At 45.8% G+C, this 25,357-nt stretch overlaps 1 protein-coding gene across 1 annotated transcript; it reads left to right on the top strand.

Annotated features, from left to right (window-relative positions):
- Positions 1-14,050: 14,050 nt before the first annotated feature.
- On the top strand, positions 14,051-25,331 carry Ftsj1 (FtsJ RNA 2'-O-methyltransferase 1). The gene is made up of 12 exons (XM_070040526.1): positions 14,051-14,498; positions 16,364-16,565; positions 16,814-16,883; positions 16,977-17,067; positions 17,645-17,723; positions 19,331-19,383; positions 19,469-19,522; positions 19,604-19,706; positions 19,813-19,896; positions 20,709-20,812; positions 20,897-21,079; positions 23,551-25,331. Exons 2-12 carry the CDS (start codon positions 16,445-16,447, stop codon positions 23,560-23,562), a joined length of 954 nt encoding a protein of 317 aa, XP_069896627.1. The 5' UTR covers positions 14,051-14,498; positions 16,364-16,444; the 3' UTR covers positions 23,563-25,331.
- The last annotated feature ends 26 nt before the right edge of the window (positions 25,332-25,357 follow it).

Raw genomic sequence — 25,357 nt, 5'->3', positions numbered from 1 at the left:
CTACTTGATTGCAGGATTGTGGTTCAAATCCAGCCCAGAGATGAAAGCCTATGAGACTCTCATCTCCATTTAATCCCAAAACCCCAGAAGTAGTGATGATGCTCAAATTGTAGATTGCCAGCCTTGAGTGTAAATGCTAAGGGACAGTACCTAGAGCCTGAGTTCAAGCTCCAGTATCAGCACACACACACACACACACACACACACACACACACACACACACACACACACACACACACACACACACACACACACACACACACACACACACACACACACACACACTCCCCTGAGAGGCAGATGGATATGCAAGGGTTGAAAAGCCAGCCGGGCCTTACAGGTAGAGTAAAGGATCTAGAAGTCAGCCAGCGGATGTGGTGCACTCACCATCAGGGTCCATGTGCAGGAAAGGGCCAATAACCTGGATGAGTTCAGATATGATAATGAACAGGTAACAGCACAGCTGGTGTTGGTGGAGTACATGTAAGTAGAAGGATTGCTCTCTCCCTTCTTTCCAGTCTCCCCAGCTCAGCCACAGAAATCCCATCTCACTCCACTCTCTTTCCCCTGACCTCATGCCAACATTGTGCAGATATATCACCAAGGCCACCACTATCTCCCCACAGGACTGAATGCTCTCTGTCCCAGCTGCTCAGAGGTCTGCATGCCTAGGGAGTGGCAGGAAGGAATGGGATCGTGGGTTCAGGAAGTCAGGGTTGGGGTAAAAAGTGGGAAGGGTGGAGTCTTGGAGCCTGGACTTGGGGAAGTGATAGAGGTTAGAGGTGAAGGCTCTGCACTTAGGGTGGAATTTGGAGATAAAGTCTGGAATGTGCGTGTGAGGTCTGGAAGTGAGGATGCAGGTCTTGGAGACAGGATGTGGGAGCAACTCTCTGGGAAGTGGATCCCATACTCTGAGGTGCAGTTTTTCATACCATTCAAAAGTGGGGTAAGAAATCAGAAAGTCCAAGTACACCCCTCCCTGGCCAGGCTGTGTGGACACTCAATACTGCCAATCACACACAAGTTCACCTGGGACTGGAAGGAGCCTTTTGTGCCAGGAAATTGCCTTGACCTGAAGAAAAAATAAAACTACTGTTTATGACAAGCAGATGCTAACAGCTTGGTGCAAGTTTACTTAGGTAAACTCCTTGGTGACAGGGAGACAAAGCTTTTAACTTTCTTATGGTCTCACTGCAAGATGGCTCAGGGGCCCTTAAGAAAGACATCCTGTCTGGGTGGTCATGGATCATGTTTGTAATCCTAGCTCCTCAGGAGACTGAGATCTAAGAATCACTGTTTGAACCTCACCCAAGCAGGAAAGTCCACCCAAAAGCTGGAAGTAGAACTGTGTCTCAAGTGGTAGAGCAGTAGTCTTGGTAATAAAAAAAATTTAAATGGGCTGGGAAGGTGGCTCAGTGGTAGAGCGCTTGCCTCGCATGCATAAGGCCCTGAGTTTGATTTCTCAGCACCACATAAGCAGAAAAAGCCAGAAGTGGCACTATGGCTCAAGTGGTAGAGCACTTGCCTTGAGCTGAAGAGCTGAGGGACAGCGCCCAGACCCAGAGTTCAGGCACCATGACCATCACAAAAAAAAATTAATTTAATTTAATTTTAAGAGCTTACGGACAGCACCCAAGACCTGAATTCATGCCCCAGAACTAGCACAAATACACAGAATCAAAGACATCTTTCTTTGGCCCTTATGGCTCATGAGTGTAAAGTAGTCTACTCAGGAGACTAAGATCTAGAGGATCAGGGGCAAACTCAGCCAGGGGAGAATAGGTCATGAGACTCTGTGTAGAATAACCAATTTGTGACTTACATGTCTTGGATATTCTTGGGTATTCTTTCTGAGTATGGGAAATGGTGAGCTCTGCCCTTAGTCCACTATCTCTGCTTGTTCCCACATTGGTGAAATTAGTTTAAGTCTATTCTCCTTTTTCCTGTGTGTCTCTTACTAATTTTCCATCACTAATCATCCCGGGAACCTGCTCCTTGACTACAAATCCCCACTTAGCCTTATTGGAGACAGAGTTGAGCTCAAAGTCAGATGCTGAGCAATCCCAGCTACTCAGGAAGCTGAAAAGTGAGAATCAAGGTTTGAAACCACTGCAGGTAGAGAAATCCAAGAGACTCACCAGCAAAAATCTGGCTGGCTCAACTGGTAGTACATCAGCCTTCAGCGAATATATCAAGTGAGAGCCTGAGTTCCTAGGTTCAAGCCCCAGTACTAACATTAAAGAAAATGTTCATTTTTCATAACCTCAAATTTTTTGTGTATATCGAGATGTGCAAATGCGTTTCTCTTCTGTTTAGTGTGCTATGATATTTCTAAATATGAAGTTGTTGTCTAAACATGAGAAACTCACTTATTGAAGTCTTTCCTCTTCAAATTCCTGTATTGTTCTCATGAGTTAATTACACAATCAGTGTTTTCATTTTTATTTCTCACGTGTTAATTTTATTTCATTTTCTCTACCACTGGACATTCTTTATATGTTTTACTTTGTTGGGGTTTCTGTACTGCAAATTGAACCCAGAACCATGAACTTGATAGGCAAGTCCTCTACTACATTAATCATGCTCCCAGTCTTTTTTTTTCTCTTTTATTATGAGACAAGATCTCACTAACTTTGCCAGCTGCCCCTGGACTGACAATACTCCTGCCACTACATCCCGCAGAGCTTGGATTACATGTAAACTCCACCAAGCCTAGTTTTACTTTTTGTTTTGTGCCATTACTAGCATTTGAACTCAGTGCCTCTCATTCTTGCTTGACTTGTATCACCTGAGCCACATCTCCACTTCTGCCTTTTGGTTAGTTCACTGAAGATAATAGTCTCAGGGAATTTTCTGCTCAGGCTGGTTTAGAACTGTGATCCTCAGAACTCAGCTTCTTGAGTAGCTAGGACCAGCTTCACTCTTGAGGACTTTTATAAGAGTTCTTTTTTTTCTTTTTGGTGATAGTTTTGGGGATTGAACTCAGGACCTGGGTGCTATCCTTGAGCATTTCTACTCAAGGCTACAACTCTACCACTTGAGACACATCTCCATTTCAGGATTTTTTGTAGTTTATTGGAGGAATCTCACAAACTTTCCTGCTCAGATGGCTTCAAACTGCAATCCTCAGATCTCAATTTCTGAGTAGCTAGGATTACAGACTAAATCACTGATGCCTGGATTATGAGTTCTTTAATGATACTTTTCTCCAGGTGCCAGTGGCTCACACCTGTAATCCTAGCTACTCAGGAGGCTGAGATCTGAGGATCACGGTTCAAAGCCAGCCCTGGCAGGAAAGTCTGTGAGACTCTTATCTCCAATTAACCACCAGAAAACCAGAAGTGGCGCTGTGGCTTAAGCGGTAGCGCACTCACCTTGAGCTAAAGAGCGCAGGGGCGTTGCCCAAGCCCAGAGTTCAAGCTGCACGACCGACCAAAAAAAAAAAAGAATCCTTTTCATCCCTTTATTTCCTTTTCAACTGGATCATTTTTTGTTATTACTGGAGTTTTAAGTCGGGATCTTGCACACATATGGTTTCACTCATGCCTCCAGTCCTCCCCTGCATCATTGTAATTTCCAATCCATCCCACTGAATTTTTTCTCTGAGCAATTAAGTTTTTAAATCCATTTCCTGCTGTGGTTGTTCTAAATAACTATTTGCATCTGGAAGCATATGTAAGCCAGACACACCATATGCTTGTAAGAGTTGAGAGTTGAAATTTCTAACCTACAGAGTCCCAGGGGCTGACCTCAGCCAATCCTTATGTCTCTCCCCTTAGCTATGACTCCCAGGGAAGCTACCAGCACTTCTGTCTTGGCAACCAAGCCCCACTCTAAGAATTTAAAGGTGACAGCAATATCCTGCAATTGCCCACGCTGGAAGGTTGATGAAGGAGAAGGAAGGGGATACTGAGATATGGTCACACCTAATGGTGCTACACTTTTCCATGAGCTCCAATCCCGCTGTTTTTTTCTTTACCTTTTTTTTTGTGTGTGTGTGGTACTGGCCATGAAATCAAGGCCTTCGGCTTGCCAGGCCAATAGGGCCCTACCCCTTGAGTTACCCCCTTAGACAATTTTTGCTTTAATTTATTTTTCAGTTAGGCTCTCAAACATTTTCCTAGGCAGGTTGCTGGAATCTTTCTACCTTTTCCTCCAGATGTGCTAGAATTACAAAGGTGAAATAATAGGCATAGTTTTTTTCTTAATTGAGATAAGTACTCTCATTTTTTTTTATTTTTTGCCTAGGCTTGGTTTATTAACTTTTTGTTGACTTGGGCTGTCTTCAAACCTGGATCTTCCTGATATTTGTTTCCCAAATAGCCAGGATTGCAGGTATGAACTCCTGTCCAGCTCACAAGTAGAATTAGACAATTGGACAATTGTACATGTCAGAAGGGATGTTCAGCTAAGTAGGAAAGTGTGTGATTCATATGTACAAGACCATGAGCTCTGTCTCTAGCACCAAGGATGTCAGGTAGCCTTTCAGAGCTTACATTTAGTGGCAGAAAAGAACAAAAAATGAGCCAGCACTGGTGCTCACACTTGTAATCTTAGCTATTCAGGAGCCTGAGATCTGAGGTTGTAGTTCAAAGCTACCCAGGCTCAAAACTCCCAGTGGGCTGTGTGCCAGTGGCTAACACCTATAATCCTAGCTACTCAGGAGGCTGAGATTTGAGGATTGTGGTTTGAAGACAACCCAGGCAGAAAAGTCCCCATGAGATTCTTATCTGCAATAAACCACTCAGAAAACCAGAAGAGGCATTGTGGCTCAAGTGGTACAGAGCTAGCCTTGAGCACAAAGAGGTGCAAGGACAGTGCCCAGGTCCTGAGTTCAAGACCCACAAGCAGAAAAAATTACATACATACATACATACACACACATACACACATACATACATACATACACACATACTAAAAATTATCTAAGATGATAATGACAAACTTTCATATATTTCTTTATATATTTCTCAATTTTAGAGTACTACTTTTTCACCTATTAAGGTTGCAAAAATACATGTTTTGTAATTCAGGCTTTTGTAAATTTCTCAAATTTAGAGTACTACTTTTTCACCTAATAGGGTAGCAAAAATCCTTGTTTTGTAACTCAGACTTCTTGACAAAGCTGGGGTGAAATTGGCCCTTAAATATTTACCCTAGCTACTTCTTACTCTTGCTTGGATCTGCCAGGCTGGTACCTACTTCAGGGCCTTTGCACTTGCTGCTCTCCGGTTCCTGACACATTCTTTTCCTAGCTAATCATGGGAAATGCTCCTTCTAGACAGCTCAGGTCCATGCTGCTTGTTCCTTCCTCAGTGAGAACCCCAAACAAGCTCTTTCCCTTATGCCTCCTCAACATTCACACTCACTCATTGACTTCAGTGTTCATCTCTACCTGCGATGGCATTTCGCCTCTCTCTGCTAAATCAGAGGCCAGTCAGCTTTTCCTGCAAAGATCCAGAGAGTAAATAGCTCAGACTTTGCTGACTACATGTCTGAATGGCAACTCCTCAGCTCCAGTGTCATGAAGAGTATATGATAGAACAAGCTTGACTGAGTTCCACAAAACTTTACACAGGGACATGTGACTTCCCTATAATTTCAAGTATCACAAAAATCCTATTCTTCTTTTGATTGTTTTCAATCATTCAGGAATGGGAATAATGTAATCGGTACAATTCACACAAAAGTAGCCACCAGACTGGATCTAGTTATATGGGAAACCACTGCTGCTGCATTTCTTTTTGAGTTTTATTATATTATATTTCATATTATTTTATTTTATGTTGTTATTTTATGTGCTGTTACTAGGGCTTGAACTCTGGATCTTGGCACTGTCTCTTAGGTTTTTTCTCAAAGTTGCCACTCTACCACTTGAGCAACAACTCCACTTACTAATTTTTTGGTGGTTAATTGCAGGTGAGAGTTTCACAGACTTTTCTGCCCTTGTTGCCATCCTTAGATATGAGCCTGCTGTGGAGCTAGGATTATAGGTGTGAAGTACTGGCTCTTAGCTTGTCTGCTTCAATTAATGCTCTATGCCCACCATCTAAACCTTCATTGTACAATCTCCAAATTGCACTCTGAAAGTTCCAGTTCTGAAGGGGGAGAGCAATGAGTGAAAGAAGCTCAACTAGAGACCTCAGTTACCCTTGCTTATCCTAGGACAGGTTCCTCTGAGACATATTTAACAAAGATCAGAAGACTGAAAGCAATCTTTTCAAACAGCATTTTAATTCTTTATCTCTCTTTTTTTTTTTTTTTTTGGTCCGGTCGTGGGGCCTGAACTCTGGGCCTGGGCGTTGTCCCTCAGCTCTTCAGCTCAAGGCTAGTGCTCTACCACTTGAGCCACAGTGCCACTTCCGGCTTTTTTCTTTTTGCTTATGTGGTGCTGAGGAATCGAACCCAGGGCCTCAGGCATGCAAGGCAAGTGCTCTACCACTGAGCCACCTTCCCAGCCCTTCTTTCTCTTAATCTCAAGGAAATCCTGGGAGGATAATTGGGCTACCAGGCAGGGTAGCAGAATAGGAACTAGGCTTCGTGAGATTCCCTTCAAGCCACACCCTCCCTTACATTTCTCATGGCATTTGGGGTTGGGATAGGGACTAGGACCACCACTCCATAGAAGGTGTTCAGGAAAATGGCCCGTTTCCCTCAACATATATGCTCATGCTAATAGGAATAGAGCATGTTAAGACAGTCCATGTCATTGTTCAAAACTCTGGCTTTAGCTGGGCACCGGTGGCTCATGCCTGTAATTCTAGCTACTCAGGAGGCTGAGATCTGAGGATTGTGGTTCAAAGCCAGCCCAGGCAGGATAGTCCATGAGACTCTTACCTTCAATAAACCACCGGAAAACCAGAACTGGTGCTGTGGCTCAAGTGGTAGAGCACTCTCCTTGAGCTGAATTGCTCAGGGACAGCACCCAGACCTAGAGTTCAAGCCCCATGACCAAACATAAAAAACAAAAAACCCTCAGGCTTTGATCTCTAGCCCAGTTGGTAAACAGGAAGCCCAGATTAGGTGGAGGTTAAAGATGCCAAAACAAAGATCCTGCAGGGCTGTCAGGGACTACTCACCCAGACTTCCCCTGAGTAGGCTCCTGAAACCCTCACCTGCCCCACCAGGAGTGTCCCATCCATTCCCAATGCTCCTCTTTGCTCACTCCCCTTTTTCAAAATGTATTTATCAATACTAGAGTTTGGGCTCAGGGCCTCAGACTTGCTACACAGGTTCTCCATCACTTGAGCCCTATACTCATTCATACGTTTTTCTTTTAGTGGTTTTTCAGGTAAGGTCTCAAACTTTTTGTCTAGTCTAGCTTCAGATTAATATTCTGCTAATTATACCTTCCATATAGACAGGATTATAGGCATGAGTCACCATGCCAACTTGTTCTTTGAAATATAATCTCAATAACTTTTGGAGGGCGGGGAGGAGGGTATCTAGTCTAGAGTGCAACTACAATCCTCCTAACTCCACATCCCAAGTAGTTGCCATTATAGGTGTGAACCACTACACCTGGTCCAACCTGTCCTTCCTTAAAGCCAGCACCTTCCTTTCAATCTCTTCATATTCTCACATCCCTTCAGGAAGTACTTTCAATATCCACCATTTTTTATTGCTCCTGCCTTTCAATAGTGCTCCCTACATCTATCTGGGAAATCCTCCCTGTGTGTAACCTTGGTCCCCTTTACATTGTTAGAGATGGGACCCAAAAGGTCATGCACATTAGAAAAACACCCTGCCAGAAAAACACCACCACCAGCCCACCTGCCCCTTTGATTGTCCCTCGTGCTCCTGAACCTTGCAGGTGCTCTCTCTGCTCTGCCCCTTCTTAAGGCAGTTGCTTTCCTTCTTCCAAAATCATCCACCCTCTTCCTGGCTTAACTCTTCCTCAACCCCCTGCCCCAAACACATTCTGAGAATGTTTCTGATGTGTACAGGAATCTGAGAACAAACAGTCCCTCTAAATGTTGCTCTTTTCCCCAACCCTTGCTCATGGGATGCTCACCTGATTATTGGGCTAGGAAAAAGGGGGCTCCCCAAAATAAGGTACCAGATGATGGTAGAGGATGCTGGTGAAGGTGCAGAGGAAGACTGCAGCTTAGGTGGAGCTTGAAGGACAAGAAGGGACAGGCATCAACGTATGTTTGGGTACAAGGCTGGCCTAGTAAGGTCATGCTACCGACTTGGATGGGAAATACTGACTGATAACCCCAAAAATAATGCAGATGGATGGTACAAGATGACTAGAATAATAACTACAGCCAGCAAGATCAGGGATACAGCAAGCAGAAGCAGTAACTTCCTTTTTTTGTGGGGGGGCCTCCAGTCGTGGGGCCTGAACTCTGGGCCTGGGCGCTGTCCCTCAGCTCTTCAGCTCAAGGCTAGCTCTCTACCACTTGAGCCACAGTGCCACCTCCGGCTTTTTTCTTTTTGCTTATGTGGTGCTGAGGAATCGAACCCAGGGCCTCAGGCATGCAAGGCAAGTGCTCTACCACTGAGCCACCTTCCCAGCCCACAAGCAGTAACTTCTAAGGAACAGTGTTAAGTGGATCTGTGCTGAGAGAAAGGCAGGTCAAGGGTGAGGACTCGTGTTTCTCCTCCTTTACATGACCAGGTCATGTTTTGTGTGCATGTGTGTTGTTACTGGGGTTTGAACTCAGGGTTTGTGCTGTCCTTACTCCATTTCCAGCTTTTGTTTGTGTGTGTGGTTAATTGGAGATAAGAGTCTCTTGGACATTCCAGCCTGGGCTGGCTTTGAACCATGGTTTTCAGATCTCAGCCCCCTGAGTAGCTAGGATTACAGGTAGGAAATCAAAGGTACTTAAAATTATACAAAACAAAAAAATGCAATACTAAAGAAGTAAATGTGAATATTGTACATCTATTATTAAGATATTTTCCACAAAATGCTAAAAGTATATTAATGAGAATTTAATCACAATAAAGAAAATTAATCTAGTAAAATGTGAAATGAAAAATCTTATTTCATATAATATTACCATGTATTCTCTCTGAACATTTTTTTCTGTCATTTTCCTCTTAATTGTTAATGAGGTTTCATTGTGTACAGTACATATGATTGAATCTTCTATTGCTTTCTTTTCCCCCTCCCTTTTTAGCCAATTTTAGTGTCTATCATCCTAGTTTCATAAGTATAAAATACTTATATCATGATTATCCCTCCTTCAACCCCTATAACCAACAGCCCACCAATTTTTGAGCTAGGCTGAGACCAGCCTGACTTGAAACTTGAGATCCTCTTGCCTCAGCCTCCTGACTGTTGAATATACACATGTGTCAGGACATCCAGCCTCATTTTGTATCTTCATTCTATCTATGCATCTATCCTCTGATTAACCACCTCTGTACTTCTTTTTAGCCAAGCATCTGTTCCTCTTCCATCCAACTAACTAGCCCTGTTCCCTGCTAAGACTCTGTCCTGCCATCCCTGCCTCCTTCTACCAGAACACCAATTTTTGCCTTCTCTGTCCATCAGAGAACTCTATTCTCTTGTGTGTCCATTCCTGCATCCTCTTCCATCCAGTACCCTATTGCTAAGGCCTCCATCCAAACATTCCAAACATTCAAACATTCACCACCAGCACCACATATCCTGGGCCTCCTTGCCCCACTAAACTGAGTTCACAGATACTGGATGAGTACACACACACACACACGAATACAAATGAAACACGCACCCATCGGTACACACTGGCTATTTGGAACCCACTGCTAGCTAGAATATTTGAGGTTGAAATCTAAGAATCATGGTTCAGAGAGAACATGGACAAGAAATTCTGTGAGGGCTGGGAAGGTGGCTCAATGGTAGAGCGCTTGCCTTGCATGCATGAGGCCCTGGGTTCGATTCCTCAGTACCACGTAAGCAAAAAGAAAAAAAGCCAGAAGTGGCGCTGTGGCTCAAGTGGTAGAGCACTAGCCTTGAGCTGAAGAGCTGAGGGACAGCACCCAGGCCCAGAGTTCAGGCCCCACGACTGGACCCAAAAAAAAAAAAGAAATTCTGTGAAACTCTTTTTCTAAGTAACCAACAAAAACCAGGAAGTGGAGCTATGGTTCAAATGGTAGAGCACCAACCTTGAATGAAAACTCTAAAGGACAGGAACACATCCAGAGTTCATAACCCAGAACTAGCACACTAATAATAATAATAATAATAATAATAATTAATAATAATGCCTGTGAGTCAGGCAGAAACACACTGTTGGAAAAGCAAAATGGAATGCAAATGTAGTCAAGCTCTGAAGCCAGCCAGGGGACAGGATGCACTCACCATCAGGGATCAGGGTCCATGTGCAGGAAAGGGCCAATAATTAGGGGGAACTCATTATGATAATGAACAGGTAACAGCCCCACTGGTGTTGGTGGGGATACAAAGAAATGGAAGGATTCCTCTCTCCCTTCCTTCTGACCTCCCTAGCCCAGCCAGGGAAATCTCACCTTACTACACCCTCTCTCCCCTGTTGACTCCTTACCTCCCAGAGTCCTCACCCCAACATTGTGCACACACATGACCAAGGCCACTACTACCTCCTTACAAGCCTGAATGGCCTCTGTTCCAGCTGCTTATAAATCTGCACTCCTAGGGAGTGGGCAGGAAGGAATGGGATTGTGGGTCAGGAAGTCAGTGTATGTGTAAGAAGTGGGAAGAGTGGGTCTGGGAGACTGGACTTGGGGAGGTGAAAGAGTCTAGAGGTGAAGGCTCAGCAGCTAGGGTAGAATTTGGGGGTAGAGTCTGGAATGTGCATGTGAGGTCTGGAAGTGAAGATGCAGGTCTTATAGCCGGGATGTGGGTTCAGATCACTGAGGGAATGAAGCCTGTGTTTGAGGCTAGTGAGAAGTGGGGAACTAGGGCTAGAGGCTAAGGAGTAGGCAGGTGAGGTAGGACCACTGTCAAGATCATTCAAAGATTTTCGTTTCTTTTCTTTTTCTTTTTTTTAACCAGTCCTGGGGCTTGGACTTAGGGACTGAACACTGTCCCTGAGCTTCTTTTGCTAAGGCTAGCACTCTACCACTTGAGCCACAATGCCACTTCCAGCTTTTTCTTTTTATGTGGTACTGAGGAATCAAACCCACGGCTTCATGCATGCTAGCATTCGACCACTGAGCTACATCTCCAGCCCCTCAAAGTTTTTCCTGATTCAGTCTGTGTGTGACATTTGGTTTTGTTCTGTTTTATTTTATTTGTTTGTCTGTTTGTTGCCAGCCCTAGGCCTTGAACTGAGGGCCCTGCCATTGTCGCTTAGCTTTTTCACTCCATACCGGCTATCTACTACTTGAACCACAGCCCCACTATCAACTTTTTTTTTTTTTTTTTGCCAGTTGTGGGGCCTGAACTCTGGGCCTGGGCGCTGTCCCTCAGCTCTTCAGCTCAAGGCTAGCACTCTACCACTTGAGCTACAGCACCACTTCCGGCTTTTTCTGCTTATGTGGTGCTGAGGAATCGAACCCAGGGCCTCATGCATGCAAGGCAAACACTCTACCACTGAGCCACCTTCCCAGCCCCCACTATCAACTTTTTATTGGTTAATTGGAGCCAATGATTCATGCCTTTAATCCTAGCTACTCAGGAGTCTGAGATCTGTTGAACTCAATTTGACATTAGCTTGGGCAGATAAAATCTGTGGGATTCTTATCCCCAGTTAAGGAGCAAAAGCCAGAAAAAGAGGTGTGGTTGAAGTGGTAAATTGCCAGCTTTGACCTAAAAACACTGAGAGCATGAGGTCTTAAGTTCAAGCCTCAGTACCAGCACATAAAATATGGTACCAGGAAATATGATGATTTTACTTTTTGAGCAGAGGGCCCAAAGGATGCCATTTTGACACAGCTCTAAAAGAAATTTACTTTTCAGAGCCAGGCGCCAGTGGTTCATGCCTGTAATCCTAGCTTTTCAGGAATCTAAGACCTGAGGATTGCGAATCAAAGCTAGCCTGGGCAGGAAAGTCTGTGAGACTCTTATTTCCAATTAACCACCAGAAAATGGGATGTGGCACTGTGGCTCAAGTGGTAGAGTGCTTGCCTTGAGCTGAAGAGCTCAGAGATAGCGCCCAGGCCCAGAGTTCAAGACTGTTCAGGACTGACAAAAAAAAATTACTTTTAAGGGAAGGGAAGAGTTGACATTGTACAAAAAGAAATGACCCCTTTACTTGACTAACTGTAACCCCTATGTACATCACCTTTATAATAACAATTTAAAAAAATCTTTTAAGTCAGGCGCTGGTGGCTTATGCCTGTAATCCTAGCTACTCAGGAAGCTGAGAGCTGAGGATCATGATTCGAAGTCAGCCCATGCAGTAAAATCCATGAGACTATTAACTCCAATTAACAGAGAACAAGAAGCAGAGCTGTGGCTCAGTGGTAGAGTGCTAGCCTTGAGCAAAAACGCTCAGGGTCAGTGCCCAGGGCCCTGAGTTCAAGCCCCATGACCAACCCAAAAATAAAATAGGAAATTTACTTTTGACTTGGAGGAGATCAGATGCCTAAAATCTTCACACATGTACAGTCTGAGAAACTTTGTGTCGATGTATGGTTTATGTCAACCAAATATATAAAAGTTACTCTGGCTGTATAAGGCCATAAAGATGCACTTTTTTTTTTCTTATTAGTCAAAGAAAAGAGTCTCACGGACTTTTCTGCCTGGGCTGGCTTTGAACCTTGATTCTCACGTCTCAGCCTCCTGAGTAGCTAAGATTATAGGCATGAGACGCCCATACCCAGTATATGATGTGTGTGTGAGAGAGAGAGAGAAGGAGAGGGGGGAAGGTAGGGAGGGAGTGCTAACCTTGAGCTGAAGAGCTCAGAGATAGCACCTAGGCCCAGAATGCAGGCCCCTCGAATGATAAAATAAATAAAGCTATGGAATTGTGTCCAGGCCCTGAGTTCAAGCCCCAGACTCCCTCCCTTCTTCCCTCTCTCTCTCCCTCTCCCTCCCCTCCTCCCCTCTCTCTTTCTCTCTCTGTCCCTCTCTCTCTCCCTCTCCTCTCTCTCTATGTCACACACACAAAAAAATTCCCATGCTGAATGAGTAAAAATCAGGAGGTATGAGAGAAACATGTTGAGTTCTGTGTAGAGAAAAATGCAAAAGCTAGCCAGGTACCAGTGGCTCACACCTGTAATCCTACCTACTTAGGCCATTGAGATCTGAGAGTGGAGGTTTGAAGCCAGCCAAGGCAGAAAAGTCCACAAGACTCTTATTTCCAATTAACTACCAAATAGAAAAAAAAAAAAAAAGCCTTAGAAAGAAGCAAGGGATCTAGAGTTTGAGGACAGCCTGAACTACATTAGGAGCCCCTGTGTCAAAACAGAATTAATAAAATACTGTAGGGGCTGGGAAGGTGGCTCAGTGGTAGAGCGCTTGCCTTGCATGCCTGAGGCCCTGGGTTCGATTCCTCAGCACCACATAAGCAAAAAGAAAAAAGCCGGAAGTGGCACTGTGGCTCAAGTGGTAGAGCACTAGCCTTGAGCTGAAGAGCTGAGGGACAGCACCCAGGCCCAGAGTTCAGACCCCACGACCGGACCCAAATAAATAAATAAATAAAATAAAATACTGTAAATTCTGAAATGAATTCTATTTTAACTGGATTTTTAAAGGTAATATGCTCAGAATTCACTTCCTAATTACTTTTACTGCTTTTCATTCATTCCCTGTGCTCCTGAATTCACTCACCCCTATTTTATTGGCAGGATCGTAATGATACATAACGGTGCACGGATGAATTCTGAGTTCATTTCACGTGCCAGCACATGCTAAATACTGTAATAACGCAATGAGTTTCGCACCACTGATCAGCCCCATTTTCCAGAATGGGAAATTGAACTTCTAAGACAGCTAAACGTGCGGAAGTGAAGTTAGAAAATATACCAGAGTAGGTTTGCGCATAAGCACATTAGCGAATTCCAGCGCTCGCGCATTTATCTGCTACTTTGCATACTCTCACGTTCTGGCCCCCTTTGTGAGTTATCTACGCTTCACGCAGGAAAGAGACGGACAGTTGCATCTTGGGAGATGTAGTCCATAGACACCACCGTGGTCCAAAAAGGGAGAGTAAGTTGATCGTACACTCTTTTCTGTATGTTTGTCTTGAGATAAGGTCTCATTATATAGTCCAGGCTAGTCTTGAACTCTCGATCTCAGAGGATTTGATCTTAACCTTGGGACAAAAGAACAAAGGACCGCTGTCATGTGTTTAACTACGTTTCCACCACGCTGTGCGTCCGTTCGGCTGCCCTTTGCCTTCTGGGGACGGCGTTCACGTGACCTGGATTCGTCGACCCTAGATGACGGGACTCACGTGGTAAGTTTAGGTCTGGACTTTGCCGGAGCCTCGGTGTTCCACAATGAAAAGTTTGCCACGCTCATTTGGGCCAACTACGATTCTGAACTGAAGCCCTTTCTGGTTTACGATTTTGCCGCGGCTGTGGCTGCTGGCAGGCCAGCCTCCTTCCTCCTCCAGCTTCCCGCTCCGAGAGCTAAGGTAGGTTCCAGGCTCACTGAGTCCGAGGATTCCGGCCAGAATGGTGAAAGCACGCCAGCATTCCCCTATACCTGCACTTCCCCAAGCCGGAGGGGGGGGGCAATAGAGGGTGGTCCCTTCTCGGCGCTTCTAACAGCAGCACGGTTCGCCTCCGTGTGGGGTCCAGACCTAAAGCTTGTGTCCTACGAAGTACTAGGATGCAGGATGAGCTCCTAGGGCTGGAGCAGGTAGTGAAGCCACAGTCCAAGTTATCGATGGATCTGCTTTGAAAGGGGATCTAGTGTTTCCACATGGGGTCGTCATGGTTGAGGTAAGGAGAATGGACTAGGGGTGTGGCCAGAAGGCTGTTAATGTAAGATGGAGTCAGGGGGCAGGGAGTGAGGAGAGGGGGGTAGATCTGTGTAGGCCAATAGTGTTCTAGGTGAAATGTTCGTAGGGGCTGATGGCGTTGTTCATTGATTAAGGAGGTTTTTTATTTGACAGCTAGAGAAGATGGAGGTGGATGGGAGTGTGTGGTCCTTGAGGATTGCTGGAGATAGATATTCAGTGAGTTAAAAAAGAGTGATGGGCCACAGTAATCTCAGTGCTCATTGTGAAGCTATGGAGGGAATAAGGGATGGGGTGGGGTTGGGCAGTGATGAGCAGGGATGAGTGTTGTAGTAAGCATTGTTACATTGTTACATGACCACAAACAAGTGAACAAGGAGGGCTGGGAAAGTGGCTCAGTGGTAGAGTGCTTGCCTTGCATGCATCAGGCCCTGGGTTGGATTCCTCAGCACCACATAAGCAAAAAGCCAGAAGTGGCGCTGTGGCTCAAGTGGTAGAGCACTAGCCTTGAGCTGAAGAGCTGAGGGACAGCGCCCAGGCCCAGAGTTCAGGCCCCACAACTGGACCCCCCCCCCCCAAAAAAGAAGAAGTGAACAAGGAGAGGGTTGGGCATCAAATGAATGATCTTTGGGACCAGCGGAGGGGAGAATGGCAAACTAATGTGAGCATCAGGCAGTAATGTGTTATGTGTTGATGTAGGGGATACCAGAGGCCAGTGATATGATCTGTAAGTGGTCAGCTGGAGTGCCAGGTTAATGAGGGCTGATAAATCAGTAATCAAGAGAATGCAATGGGAAAGTAACAGGCTGTGGTTTTCCAGGCATTAATAAGAGTTAAGTATGTAATAATAAAGGAAACAACAAGCCGGGAGCCAGTGGCTGTAATCCTAGCTATTCGGGAGGCCGAGATCTAAGGATCATGGTTCAAACCCAGCCTGGGCAGGAAAGTCCGTGAGACTCTTATCTCCAATAAACCTCTCGAAAATCAGAAGTGGCACTCTGACTCAAACAGGAGAGCGCTCGCCTTGAGCTGAAGAGCGCAGGGACAGAGTTCAAGACCCACGACCGGGAAACAATTGGAGAGCTAGTCATTTAAATGGCTTGCAGAGTAGACAGATATACTACAAAGTGGGAGGGAGTAAAAAGCAAGGGATTAATGGGGGACTGAGAGAGCTCTATGAATCTAGGGACAATGACAACAATTGGAGAGGTGAGCAGGAGGTGTTAATGGGTATGAAGTGGCAGAGAAGAGTTGAGAAACACAGACATTACTGTGTAGAGTGTTCCTGACAGTGAAGACAGGTAGACAGGGTCAGTAATGGGTCGTCAAGTAAATGTTGGGTTTATGCGGTCTGTGGTAGGTTCAAGGGGTAAGTGATGGGAGAAGGGGTTGTGTGATAAGTAATGAAGCCTGAGAGCTCAGTAACAGGATCCTTGGGGGCTTTATAAGATCAGTACCTGGGTTTCAGTCTTCTTGGATATTGAGTGAGTTGTCACATGAACTCAGTCACTGTGAATGGTTTTCTCTGTCCTGCACAGGTCATCTACTCCCCTGGGACAGACTGAAACCAGGCAGCATCAGCTGACTGCCAGCAAGTTGCTAGGTCAACAGTGTGTGAGATGGGACGGACATCGAAGGACAAGCGAGATGTCTACTACCGCCTAGCCAAGGAGAATGGCTGGCGGGCCCGAAGTGCCTTCAAGCTGCTACAGCTTGATGAGGAATTTCAGCTCTTTCAAGGTCCCTAACTGACTGGCAAATCACCCTGGGGTGGGGTGGAAAGGCTTTGTCTGCAGAGCTCCTTGTGGTTGGAGGGTCGTTACAGCAGGGAGATAAGTGGAAAGATGAAACAAAGGCCCTAGAGCAGATGGGCACTTGGGCAGTAGTTAGACATGATGCTCCCCAGGGGCAAGGAGTGAACTTTGCAGGGTCCTCATGTTGGAGTTTTAGGTACTGCTGACCAGTACACTTTCATTGTGTGTGCCCAGGCGTGACACGGGCAGTTGACCTATGTGCAGCCCCTGGCAGTTGGAGCCAGGTATTGAGCCGGAAAATTGGGTAAGTGTGGGAAGCCCAGGAGAGTGGGGTAGAGGAGGGTCTGGGGGGGGGGTGTAAAAAAAACTGGGTTGAAATGGAACACATTGTCCTTAGGAGCCAGGGATCCAGCCAAGTGGTGGCTGTGGACTTGCAAGCTATGGCTCCCCTTACAGGTGTGATACAGATCCAAGGGGACATCACTCAGGTGAGAACATAGCAGAGGGTATTGGGAAATATCCTAGGTGCTGTGGGAAAGGGGAAGAGAGACCAATCTATAGAATCAAAATGGAGCTGGATGTGGTGATATACACCTGTGATCCCAGCACTCAAGAAGCTAATCTTAAATTTGATCTAATCTGGGCTAGCTAGGACCCTGCCTTGAAAAGACAAAGTAAAGGAAGGAGAAAGGGAGAAGGATTTAGGTGTAACTCAGTGGTAGAGTGCTCATCTAGCATAAGCAAGGCCCTGGTTCCATCCCCCGCACTGCAAGGTAAGGGGAGCAGGGAAACAGAAAAGGCTGGAAGTGGTGCTGTGGCTCAAGTGGTAGAGTACTAGCCTTAAGCAAAAGACACTCAGGGACAGTGCCTAGGCCCTGAGTTTAAGCCCCAGGACTAGCAAAGAAAAAATGATGAGACTAAGTCCCCAGAGATAGAACATGGTGTTAGATAGACAAAGCCTGAGAATTTAGCTGGCCCAGAGGCTTTGGGACCACAGCTATGAGCAAGTGGGGCTTGAGGGCAGCATTGAGGTCCTAGACCTACTTGTCCTCCCTCTCTCCATAGCTTTCCACCGCCAAGGAGATTATCCAGCACTTTGAGGGCTGCCCTGCTGACCTAGTGGTGTGCGATGGGGCTCCTGATGGTAAATGGGGTCCAGGGAAATCATGGAATAAGGAAGCGGGGAGTATCTGTTGGAATTTTTAATTAAATGGACAGGAAAGGCTTCACTGACTTGACAACAGAGAACTAAAGGACATATATGGTTCATATATGTCTGGAAGTAGAGTGATCCATGTGAAGTTCCAGCCTTTGTGCAAAGTTTCTGAGGTAGGTGAGTGCTTGTGATGTATAAGGAACAGTGAGATCAGTGTGGTTGGAAGAGTGGTGGGAAGCAGGAGATAAATATAGTACAGGTGTTGCCTTTTTCACTGAGAGGAGAATTTGGAGAAAACCATGAGGGAGTTGTGGGCAGAGAAGGACTGCCTGGCTCAGGTTGTGACTGGACCCTTTGAGCTACTTAGGCACTGTGAAGAACAAAGGAAGCAGAGACCATGGGGAGGAAGTGGCCACTCAGTATTCCAGATGAGTGATGATATGGAGAGGAGGGTCACTTCAGGAAGTCCTTGGCAATTGGAGCCCCAGTATTTGCCAGTGACTGCAGTGTGGGTGTGAGGAGGGCTTTTCTTTATAGGGAAGGGAGGTATGAAAGAGAACTGAAGGCCAGGTACCAGTGGCTCACGCCTATTACTCTAGCTACTCAGGAAGCTGAGATCTGAAGATGGCAATTCAAAGCCAACCCAGGCAGGAAAGGCCATGAGACTTTTTTTTTGGGGGGGGTCCGGTCGTGGGGTCTGTACTCTGGGCCTGGGCACTGTCCCTCAGCTCTTCAGCTCAAGGCTACCGCTCTAACACTTGAGCCACAGCACCACTTCCGGCTTTTTTCTTTTTGCTTATGTGGTACTGAGGAATCGAACCCAGGGCCTCAGGCATGCAAGGCAAGCGCTCTACCACTGAGCCACCTTCCCAGCCCGGCCATGAGACTTTTATCTCTAATAAACCACCAGAAAACTGGAAGTGGTGCTGTGGCTCAAAGTGGTAGAGCACTAACCTTGAGTGAAAAAGCTCAGGGAAAGCTCTCAGGTCAAAAAAAAAGAGAATAGCCGGGCGCTGGTGGCTCACGCCTGTAATCCTAGCTACTCTGGAGGCTGAGATCTGAGGATCGCGGTTCAAAGCCAGCCCGTGCAGGAGAGACCGTGAGACTCCTATCTCCAATAAACCACCAGAAAACTGGAAGTGGCGCTGTAGCTCAAGTGGTAGAGCGCTCGCCTTGAGCTGAAGAGCTGAGGGACAGCGCCCAGGCCCAGAGTTCAAGCCCCACGACGGACAAAAAAAAAAAAAAGAATAAAATCAGATGGAGATGGAGATCAAAGGAGTGGGTTTGGGAAGGGAGATAAAGCATTTTAGGTTTGTGGGTGAGTGACATCTGGTCAGTAAAGCAACCTCAGAGCAGCTATCTGGCTGGAGGTTGAATGGTAATGCTGCTTCTGTGGGCCGGGGGGGGAGGGTGGAGGGGAGAGTAAGTTGTGAGAATTTACATAACTTCCTAATCATGGGCCTGGAACTCAGGCTACTTGGGTTGACAGATCGTAAGTTGCAAAAACTGAAACATAGTGTTTTTAGCTTTCTGATCTCTGATAGAAGAAGTTGCCTAGAAGCAGAGGGCTCCTAACACTGTTCTTCTTGCCACAGTCACTGGCCTCCATGATGTTGATGAGTACATGCAGGCTCAGCTCCTCCTAGCCGTGAGTAACCCCAGCCACCCCTGCCCAGCTTTGTCCCCCTCTTGGCAGCCTCCACCATTGCCTCAGCCTCTGTCCTTACCCACAGGCGCTAAATATTGCTACACATGTCTTGAAGCCAGGTGGCTGCTTTGTGGCCAAGGTAGGTCTTGGGGGACCTGGTAAACTGTAGAAAGAGGTCCTTGAACTGGCCTTACCCTTCATCTTGGTCTCCACCCTGCAGATATTCCGAGGCCGGGATGTGACACTGCTCTACAGCCAGCTGCGGGTCTTCTTTGCCAGTGTGCTCTGTGCCAAGCCCAGGAGCAGCCGGAACTCTAGCATTGGTCTGTGAGCTGGGCCTGGCAGCAAGGGGGTACTTGGGAATATGGACTGCATGAGGTGCAAGTGGTCAAAACCCTCTCCCCACACTTCTTTATTTCCCTCCCTTAGAGGCCTTCGCTGTCTGTAGGGGTTATGACCCTCCTGAGGGCTTCGTGGCAGACCTGGCCAAACCCCTGCTGGACCACTCATACGGTGAGAGCTGGTGCCCAGGGGCCTGGTCCCTAGGGGAAGTGTCCCCCACATCATTCAGCTCATGTCTCGTGAGAATCCTGAGCCTCTACCAGCCTAAGACACTCCCCACCCTTGCAGGATCATTTATGACAATTCTACTTCAGCAGGCCCCTAAGCCTTGCCCCAGAGAAGAATTCCACCTTCTTAAGGGAAGTGTGTGTGTGTGTGTGTGTGTGTGTGTGTGTGTGTGTGTGTGTGTGTGTGTGTGTGTGTGTGTGTGTGTGTGTGTGTGTGTGTGTGTGTGTGTGTGTGTGTGTGTGTGTGTGTGTGTGTGTGTCGTGTGTCGTGTGTGTGTCGTGTGTGTCGGGGCTTGAACTCTGGGCCCGGGTGCTGTCTCACAGACTTTCCTGCCCAGGCTGGCTTTGAACCACAATCCTCAGATCTCAGCCTCCTGAGTAGCTAGAATTACAGGCATGAGATGCTGGCTCCCGGCAGGAAATTCTTAGGAAGATCCTCAGTCATGCTCCCAAGTGGAAATGGCCCCCCATAATGAACATTTGTTCCCTGTAGGTCTGTAGCCTCACCCCTGAGATCTTGCTTGGGTGAGACAAGATCTTGGCAGGTGCACACAAGTTCAATGAAAAGCAGAGCAGAGGCCAACATCCTAGAGGCGGTAGTCAAGGGGGCCCTGAACAGGTCATCGGAACTAAAGGATGAGTTGTCACCAAAGGGATGAGAAAGTGGTTAGTGGAGATTGGGGGTGGGGAGAATTCACTCCATGGCCTGAGTCATAACCAGCCCCATCTTCGGTCTCCTTTCTGCCTTTCCTTAAGATTCAGACTTCAACCAGTTGAATGGTCCCACTCGCTTTATTGTGCCTTTTGTGACCTGTGGGGACCTGAGCGCCTACGACTCAGACTGCAGTTACTCTTTGGATGTGAGTGCATAGCCAGCAGAAGGCTGGTGGGGAAGACTGTGGTTCTCAGGTCCTCACCATCTGCCTGTTCCTGTGTCCCTGCAGCTCAAGGATGGCTCCAAATATGAGTACACTCCACCCACACAGCCCCCCATTTCACCCCCGTACCAGGAGGCCTGCATATTGAAGAAGAAGGGGCAGTTGGCCAAGGAGGTCCATACCCAGTACTGTGCTGTCAGCAAAGTAGATCAGACCGTCCCTTACCACCACACCGTCCTGGCTCCCAAGGTCTGAAAATGGGGCTCTGAGCCTAAACTGATCCCTTCCCAGTGTGTCTCCTTTCATGACTCATTGGTTTCTCTTTGCTTCTTTCTTTCCTGTTTCCTACTAACTATAAAAGTCTGTAGGTCATGCTAGGCTCCAATGGCTCACGCCTATAATCTTAACTTCAGGAGCCTAAGATCTGAGAATCACTGTTTGAAGCCAGCCTGAGCAGGAAAGACCATGAGACTTATCTCTAGTTAGCCATCAAGAAGCCAAAAGTAGAGCGTTGGCACTTTTTTTTTTTTTTGCCAGTCTTAGGGCTTGAACTCAGGGCCTGAGCACTGTCCCTGAGCATCTTTTGCTCAAAGCTAGCACTCTACCACTTGAGCCACAGAGCCACTTCTGGCTTTTTCTGCCTGTATGGTACTGAGGAATCAAACCCTGGGCTTCATGCATTCTAGGCAAGTATTCTACCACTAAGCCACATTCCCAGCCGAGCTTTGACTTAAGTGAGAGTGCTAGAGTGCTAACCTTGGTCACAAAAGCTCAAGGACAATGTTCAGGTCCTGAGTTCAAGACGGTGTACACACACACACACACACACAAAACTGGTCAATCCAAGCATGGCACATGGAATAACTTATAAATTAGCCCTGAGTCTCTTTTCTTTTCCTTGGGTACATGGTTTTCTTTTCCTTGGGTACATGGGAGGCAGTGAAATAAATTGTTCACCTTAACACATTAGGATAAGTTTGCCCCTATTTTGATGGTTCTGAGCATTGAACCCAGAGCCTTGACACATTCTAAGCAAGCACTCTGTCACTGCAGCCATACCACCAGCCTTTTTGCTTTGTATTTTTTTGATAGTCTTCCAGGTAACTTTGCCTGGGGCAGGTCTCAAACTCACAATCATTCAGCCTCCTTTTTAGTAGCTAGAAATATAAGCATTTGCCACTATGCTTGGCTTTAAGTTGTCCCTTTTTTGTGTGGGACTTGAACTTGATGTGGGTGCTGTCCCTAAGCTCTTTTGCTGAAGACTAGCCCTCTACCACTTTGAGCCACAGCTCCACTTCAGGTTTTTGAGTGGTTAATTGGAGATTAGATCTCAGCATCCAGAATAGATAGGATTACAGGCATGAGCCACCAGCACCTGGCTTGCCTTTTAATCTTAAGGGTTTGAATAAGAAAATGTTCAGTAAAATTCCACGTTTTGAGTGGTTCATTTTAGGTAGGATGTATTTTGAGATGAGAGTCATACTATATTGCCCAAGCTGGTTTTGAACTCATGGTCTCAAGCAGTCAACCCAACTCAACTTTTCAATAGCCGGGACTACAGATATGTACCCCTATAGCAAGCTAAATTTCAGCTTGTGATGAGACTTATAGGAAAGCACTTGTCTGTGTGGGCAAGACCTTGGGTTCGCTCCCTAGTCCCACAAAATAAATTTCACATTCGAAATATTGTGCCAACTGATAAGATTTCAGTTGGGATCCTGGCATGGTGGTTACAACTATAATCCAAGAAGATTATGAGTTCAAGGCCAGGATGGATTACACAATGTGACCCTGTCTCAAGAACAAAGTCAGCAAATATTTATTAACCATCTGTTGTATGCTGAGAACTGCTTCAAGCATTTTACGTGTTTTATATATATATATATATATATATTGAGGCATTCAGTATATCTAAGAGCTGGATTATGTGTCCGGTACTCTTCCAGTACTCGAGTTTGAAGCTCGAGAAGGGAACAAAGAGACTTCATATAAACAAATAAGCCAAGCATGGTGGTGGGCACATGTGATCCCAGCTATTCAGGGGGCCATAATTAGGTGGATTTGAGGTCTGAGGCTCATCTCAGGCAAAACCACAAGACCTTACCTGAAAAATAAAAGGGTTAGGGATGTGAGTCAATTGGTAGACTGCCTTGCAAGCAAGAGGCCGTGAGTTCAAGTCACAGTAGCACAATAAATTAAGTGAAAATGGTTGGCCAAGGCGCTGGTAGCTCACACCTGTAATCCTAGCTACTCAGGAAGCTGAGATCTGAGGATCGCAGTTCAAAGCCAGCCCAGACAGGAAAGTCCATAAGACTCATACTAGTTAACCACCAGAAAACCGAAGTGGAGCTGTGACTCATAGTGGTAGAGTACTAGCCTTGAGTAAAAGAGTCCAGGGATAGTTCCCAGACCCTGAGTTCAAGCACTACAACCAGCACTAAATCAATCAATAAACAGGGTTATAAAGGTACCTCCTTTAGATAATGTTTAAGCAGAGAGAGGGAATCCATGTATTTCTTTAGGAGAATAGCATTCCAGAGAAAGAATACCACAAAGTTCCAAAGGTAGAATTGTTCCTAGCATGGTAGAAAAAATAGCAATGGTCAGATGCTAGTATCTTATTCCTAGCTCTATTCAAAAAGCTGAGATCTAAGGATCTGCTTTAAAACTAGCCCAGGTAAACAAATCGCTAGATTTTTATCTCTTATCTGTGTTCACAGGAACCAGCATAGACAAGTGGAAGAACAAATATGAAAAGAAGTAGCTGAGAAGCAGGCATTGCTGTTGACTACGCCTGTAATCCCAGCTACTCAGGAGAATTAAGATCTGGAGGATGGAAGTTTGAAGCCAGACCAGGCAGAAAAGTCTAATAGACTCCATCTCCAATTAGCCAGCAAAAAGCCAGAACTGAAGCTTTACACCAGTGGCTCATGCCTATAATCCTAGCTACTGAAGAAGCTGGGATCTATGGATCAAGATTCAAACCCAGTCCAGACAGATAAAGCTCCAAAACTCTTATCTCCAACTAACTAGCAAAAAGCCAGAACTGGAGGCATGGCTCAAGTGGTAGAAAGCCAGCTGTGAATGAAAATCACACTTACTTATTTAATCAGTGTGGTAGTTAGTATATGTCTGAAATCATGGCACTCAGGAATATGAGACAGAGGATTGAAAGAGCTAACCTAAGCTAATAGCAAGACCGAAACAGGGCTGGAATTGCAGCTTACCGCTGGCATGTTCCCAAGCCTGTTTGAAGCCCTAGATCCATTTCCAGCACCATATTTTAAAAAGAATTAAAGCAATGACAATTAATCACTGTGGGAAAGGTACTTAAAATCCTTGTAGTGTATTTTTTTAAGGACTTGGATTTGAAATCAGAGATTCAAGCTTACTATGCAGGTGTTCTGCAACTTGAGTCATGCCTTCAACCCTATATTCTTTTTTTGAACAATGTCACTCCTTATATTATTCTTAATACTAGGAACGTTCTATAAGAACCAGGCATGATTTCAAATGCCTATAATTCCAGCCCTCAGGCATCTGGAGCAAGGGATCACAAGTTTGGGGCTAGCCTGAGATATTGTCTCAAAAAGCCAGAAGAGGAAGTCCTATAGGACATTTGCCTAGCAAGTACAAGGCCCTGAGTTGCATCCCCAACACTAGAGAAGGTTGTATAAATAAGGAGACAAAAAAATGGCAATGGCCAGTGAATGAATGAAAAGCTGCTTATGAAAATACAGGCTAGGGTTGGGAATGTGGCTTAGTAGTGGTAGAGTGCTTGCCTAGCATGCATGAAGCCCTGAGTTTTATTCCTCAGTACCACATTAAAAAAAAAAACTGGAAGTGGTGCTATGGCTCAAGTGGTAGAGTGCTAGCCTTGAGCACAAAGAAGCTCAGGATCAGTGCCCAGGCCCTGACTTCAAGCCCCAGAACTGGCACAAAAAAAATTTGCAAGCCGGGTGCCAGTGGCTCACACCTGTAATCCTAGCTACTCAGGAAGCTGAGATCTGAGGATCGTAGTTCAAAGCCAACCAGGGCAGGAAAAGGTGTGAAACTCTTATCTCCAATAAAACACCAGAAAACTGGAAGTCGTGTGTGTGGCTCAAGTGGTAGAGCGCTAGCCTTGAGCTGAAGAGCTGAGGGACACTGCTCAGGCCCAGAGTTCAAGACCCACGACTGACAAAAAAAAAAGAAACAAAAAGAAAATACAGGCTAACACTGAAAAAGATTGCTAACACTGGCAGATTATTCCATAAGTACAACTTTGACTCATAGTGCTCAGAGTATCAAATGGTACAGACACTAGGAAAATTTACCTACTAAAGTGGCATGTATACCATTTCTACTCCTAAAACATGAGTATTAGAATATTCCTGGCAGCACTATTTCTAGTACCCTCCTCCCCTATAAACCATGATCTGTTCACATCAATGAGAACCAACATTCTACAATTTACAAAATCATGCCTTTTACTTAATAAGTGGAACTTATATTTCATGAATTTTTCTGTGTTTTGTTTTTTGGGTT

This window comes from Dipodomys merriami, unplaced genomic scaffold (assembly GCF_024711535.1).
Source record: "Dipodomys merriami isolate MVZ:Mamm:240054 unplaced genomic scaffold, mDipMer1.0.p SCAF_3, whole genome shotgun sequence".
NCBI classification, from domain to species: Eukaryota; Metazoa; Chordata; class Mammalia; order Rodentia; family Heteromyidae; genus Dipodomys; species Dipodomys merriami.
The sequence above is the reverse complement of the archived record's forward strand: the minus strand, read 5'-3'. Positions and strand labels throughout refer to the sequence as shown.

Bases quoted from the DNA above. Each gene is read 5' to 3' on its own strand.
- Ftsj1 (XM_070040526.1), top strand. From the start codon at position 16,445: ATGGGACGGACATCGAAGGACAAGCGAGATGTCTACTACCGCCTAGCC. The intron at 19,707-19,812 runs GTCTGTGAGCTG...TCCCTCCCTTAG, and splicing joins CAGCCGGAACTCTAGCATTG to AGGCCTTCGCTGTCTGTAGG. The intron at 20,813-20,896 runs GTGAGTGCATAG...GTGTCCCTGCAG, and splicing joins ACTGCAGTTACTCTTTGGAT to CTCAAGGATGGCTCCAAATA.